Below are 5,300 nucleotides of genomic sequence, written 5' to 3'. Positions count from 1 at the left end.
AATCATTCTCCTTTATAAACAGGTTTACGTTTTTCCGCAAACGCTTCAAGTCCCTCCAGGCGGTCTTTCGTTGGTATTACTTGGGCGTAACACACTTCCTCGATGGAGTAACCTGTAGTAAGATCGACTTGAATGCCTTTATCAACGGCCAGCTTAGCCATACGAACACCAATTGGACCGTTTGGTAGGATTTCCTCCGCTAAGCTTACTGCCTTAAGGTATGCAGCATCGCCCGATTTATTTTGAGCAACGACGTGGTTTACAATACCCATTCGCTGGGCGTCGGCGCCTGTGAAAACACGGGCAGTGAAGATTAATTCTTTAGCTAACGCTGGAGATAAAATACGCGGCAATCTTTGCGTACCACCAGCTCCAGGTATGATTGCTAGTTTAGTCTCGACTAAACCCATTTTAGCGTTTTCAGCAGCGGTGCGCATATCACAAGCTAAAGCCATTTCAAAACCGCCACCAAGCGCGGCACCATCCAAAGCTGCAATTACTGGCATGGGAAGTTGCTCAATATTTATTAAAAGTTGCCGCAATTGCGTAACAAATTCACTCACTTCCTTTTCGGACATGCCTTTACGCTCTTTTAAATCGGCACCGGCACAGAATACGCCTGGTGTCAAGCTACGTAAAACAACCACACGAGAACTATTGTCTTTTTTCAAGTCAACCAAAATATCAGAAAATGTATCCACTAAATCTCGGCTAAAGGCATTTTTGGCTTCTGGACGATTGAGGCCTAACACAGTTATTCCACTTTGATTGCCGGCAAGACGTTCTACAAGGATTTCCCTGCCTTCGCTTAGTACGGAGTAACTACGTCGAAAATTAATAAATCGCATGGCAAAGACCGAATACCGTAGTCTATATGAAAACATATTTACTAACAAACTTAATGTTACTGAAAGAGATTTTACTAAACGAATGAACGCTATCAAAATACAAAGAACAAGTGAAAAGTAATTTCATACGATTCACCCTTTGTCAATGAAACAGCTGACATATGACCGCAATTATAGTTAGCATATTTTTCTATTAATCGTCAAATTTACATGCCTACATTTATTATATGATTTTTTCAATATTTTATCCAATATGTTTTATGACTGTTTTGGCATTTATAAAAGAATAACACGCTTTTGCTATCGACGTATCTTAACTTAAACCAGGGATGTTACACACGTCATTACCAAAATGTATTTTACGTGTTAGCCTCTGTATTCTGTAAGTAAATATTTTGTTATTTATTTATGAAATAATAGTTCCTATGTGTTTTGCGTATAATTGTTGTTACGAATTATTCAATTTAGCAGATCCTGTGTAAGGTATAACATTTATGGTAATTAGTTTATCTAAAATTATTTTAATTAGGAAGGATTTTATTTGAGTTGTGGACATAGAATTGCCAGGGTAGAAAATAAAGAAAATTTCTACTGTTTCTATTCGACTAACTGCTCGCTAGGTTTGTGTCCAAAAATTGTTGAAAAATCAAATTTTATTTATTTTCATTTTTGATAAATTCGTGCTTTTTCTACAATCTTTTTAAAAGATTTAAGCAAAAAACTTACTTCTCCGCTTGGTGACTAAGTGACTTAAGACAAAAACGTGGTAATACATACTTTGATTAAAATCACGTATACGATGTAATAGCATATAATTTTATTGAAAATGGAATTTTCAAAACTTTGGAAAATGTCAGAAAAATCGGTTGCTGATTTTCTGAATAGCAGAACAAGAAGAAGATCAACAACAGAAATTAAAAAAAAAAATGCTTTCCTTAAAGTGTAAAAATTGCCCTATGAGTAAACGTTGAATAGAATTAGATCCCAAATCTGGAGTATATCAAAAGATATCTTATTGACCTTTAATTATAAGTGCAGTAGCGGAGGCTGAAAAGTATGCTGGCAAGTATAACTTTTTATTGAAAGCAAGTGTTGAAATGGAAAAACGAACAGTTTGTCCGAGTGTCCGAACAGTGCTCGAGCTGAAAATTTCACGCGTTAATTATGTCTACTTTCCAAGATTTACTTATACAAATTCAAGTGGTATTTATATCGAATCGCATAAGTCAAAGAAGAGAAATTCCCACATAAAACATCCGAAGTTCGAATTGAGGAGTTTCTAAGCGAAGAACTAAACTATGGAAAATATAAGTATAGTATTTTTTTTTTTAAATCTGCTTGCGGCTAGTTGAGCTGAGTCAAAGATCCATCTTCTCGTTTGGGAGACGAAATATCAAGTAACAAATTTTGTATGAGAAGGTCATTGACCAGATGGGTGCACCATACTTATTATGAAATGCTGCGTAGGGGTGTTTTTCGAGCGAAACGCTTGTTTAGTGGAAAGGAATTGAATGTATGGCTTCATCAGCTTGATCTTAAACCACGACAAGCCGCGGTGACTGAGAAAGAGAAGTTTACTTTGGAACGAATTTTGTAACTTTTTGTAACGCATTTTATATTTAAAACGATCGCAATCATTCGGAGGTAACGATTTACGTGGGCGAGGCAATTTAATTAAACTTGCCCTTTCTTTTTTAAAATATGGCAAATCTCTCAAGGGATGCGCCTGCAGGTGTAACAGGATGATGGCAGAAAGCGGTGTGAAGAGAGACAGAGTGGATGTTTGCCCAATCGGGTAAGTGTAACGACTTTTCCGACTGAGCACTCACCTCTGGTTACGTCCAAGTCTGATTTATCTCACAGAGATTTGGATCCGCCAGCACCGACTTGCAATGCCTATTGGCTTGGCTGTGTGACAGCTTATTTCGTAGCAATCTTCTGGTATCTTGCTTTGCGTTTATTATCGTGGTTTACCGTGTAAATGAAACCATAACTTTTCTCACGTGTATTCACAAGTGTTAAAATGTATAAAAGACCAAATTAATGACTTGAATTTCTAAAAGCTAGAATTTTTTTTTCTTTCTCTGCTTCTGTCTCTTCACAAAGAATAGAAACTACTTCACCGTATAGGTGAGCATAATTATGTCAAATTGATTAACTCAGGCAGATGGTTGAAAATTAAAAACACAGAAAAAATCTTCCTTATAAAAGACGTCTGTCTTTCTTTTCTGGATGGGATGGTAGCTAACTCTATTACTCATTTTGTTAGTTTACATTTATTTTCTTCTTCTAAGACCTTTGATAATATTCGGCGCCAGTTATTTATTATCTTTCACGAAGAAGAGTGTAATTATTACGGATGCACCCACCTTCATCCTCTCTCCCACCTTTCGTTTCGGATGATAACACAACATTTCGAATACGAGATTCATTAAAAAATTTCTTTAAAAGGTAGGCGAGCAGTTTCCAAAGGAAGGTATTGTTAAGGAAAGGAAAAATAATCCTGCTTTCTTTCGTAGAGAAAGAGGAGAAAACAAAAACAACAAATTAGTAAGAAGTTGTTCGTTTCTTCTTCTCGCAGGCCATAACAAAAACAAGTAAGTGAAAGACTTAAGCAATAAACTCAATTTGCCTCAACTTGCATTCTTTTCTCTCTCCCTCTCTCTATCGATTGCTCTTTCTCGCTCTTATACTCCATTAGATCTAGAAATAATTATTAATTAGAATTGGAAAACAAATGTAAGTTTTTGGCGTGACAAGTAACAAGTTGTAATATGCTTAAGGGAAAATTCATTAAAATGTCGTTTTAATAAAAAATAATATATTTTTATTTTTTTTTTCAATTCATTTTTTGCAAAGCGCAGAAGGCGATCTAATGAAGTTTATTGCAATTAAAATGCAAAAATTAATGAAATGAAATCGATATTTTTTATTGCGACATGATTGTTTGTATGTTTGTCGGCCAGCGAACAGCGTACAGCGTACAGCGTACAGCGAACAGCGAATGTGACAATGTTTGTATATGCTTTTTGCTGATAAGAATGTTCGGGATGACATTTTGCGCAAATACCCAATGATTTATATCTGTTTTGTAAATAAATAATTATTATTTTATTTTATTATAAAACACACTCTTACCATATTTTGTTAAGAAATGTTTTCATTATTATTATTACTTTTTTTTTTTTTTTTTTTTTTTTAATAAATAAATTGGATTTAATTTTATTTATTTATTTATTTAGCTATTTTGTTTATTTATTTATTTTTTTTGCCTTTTTTAAAATTTTTAATAAAGTTACAAACCTAATTGAAATGCTATTTTGATTTATTTGTTTTTATATGTATGCAAAATGTTTACAGAGCCGACTGTTTGGCTTTGCCTGGTCGATCGTTTTTTAACGGCTTGGCTTTTTATTTATGTACATACGTTACGAACATATGAAACTTTAATCTAAGTAAACTTAACAAGCCACTCTTAGTGATTAGATCGATTAAAGTTGGCGGCTAACAAATAGCCCCACATTCAAATTCAAATTGATGAACAAGCACTTATATGCATATGCATATGCATTTATTTTACATTACTTACGGATATATATGGTGTATATGCAGATATAATGCTGCAATCAAAGAGCAATTGAAACGATTCAAATGTCATGATTAATGTATGCAACGTACATATAACATAACGATACCAACACCCAATGAAATAAGTAATTTGTACAATTATTTCATTCGTATTTAAGAGAATAAGTGCATGCTATTCATCATTAAAATTCATTTGTTCGAGGCGCATTTACGCTTGCGGCCATTACAGGCAAGGTTCCTTTTAATTATTTCTAATAGGTAATCAGTAATCGCTCATTGCTTCACCCTCACCCCCGTTCGGTCCCTCTGTCATAATACAATTAAATGCATTCACACATTTTTACTCTTTACTTTATTTATTTATTTTTTTTGTGGCCTTTGCCAGGACACACAAGCATTACTATGTTAATTATGTCTCTCGCGGAAGAACAATTATAAACAAAGATATCATAAAAGGAAGTTCTCGTCTTATGGTTTCACCTGCCACGCAGTAAATGATTTTTGAATTGGATTTCAAATACTTATAAACCCGAAAAGAGTTGTGGGTAATTTTTTCCAACTCTATTGTTCTTGAGATCAAAATCTTAACCGTAAGAGCGACTCCAAATAGATGAGCTCTGCTTTTATTCCTTTTCTATGACCAATCGTTCAGGGGATGTCCTCTATACATGTGGAGTATATGGCTCTTTGTCAATCTTCTTCTTCATTGCATTCATCTGGGGAGGCATATCACCAAAGAGACTTACCTGACTACTCAGTCTGACAAGATTTTTTGCTGAAAGGCATTATATTAGATTTCTTTTCAATGATATGGAGCATCTATGTCGTCATGAATAGTTTTGTTGCAAACGTACGACGGTGTCT

The 5,300-nt window shown here is 34.5% G+C and overlaps 1 protein-coding gene across 1 annotated transcript; it reads right to left on the bottom strand.

Annotated features, from left to right (window-relative positions):
• Nucleotides 1–2: 2 nt before the first annotated feature.
• On the bottom strand, nucleotides 3–947 carry LOC119639742 (methylglutaconyl-CoA hydratase, mitochondrial). The gene has a single exon (XM_038037372.1). It carries the CDS (start codon nucleotides 882–884, stop codon nucleotides 3–5), a length of 882 nt encoding a protein of 293 aa, XP_037893300.1. The 5' UTR covers nucleotides 885–947.
• Nucleotides 948–5,300: the final 4,353 nt, after the last annotated feature.

Source organism: Glossina fuscipes, unplaced genomic scaffold (genome assembly GCF_014805625.2).
Source record: "Glossina fuscipes isolate IAEA_lab_2018 unplaced genomic scaffold, Yale_Gfus_2 113, whole genome shotgun sequence".
Taxonomy (NCBI): domain Eukaryota; kingdom Metazoa; phylum Arthropoda; class Insecta; order Diptera; family Glossinidae; genus Glossina; species Glossina fuscipes.
This window is presented reverse-complemented; position numbering and strand designations above follow the sequence as displayed.

What these genes read in the sequence shown, in the direction of transcription:
- LOC119639742 (XM_038037372.1), bottom strand. Translation starts at nt 884, where the DNA reads ATGTTTTCATATAGACTACGGTATTCGGTCTTTGCCATGCGATTTATT.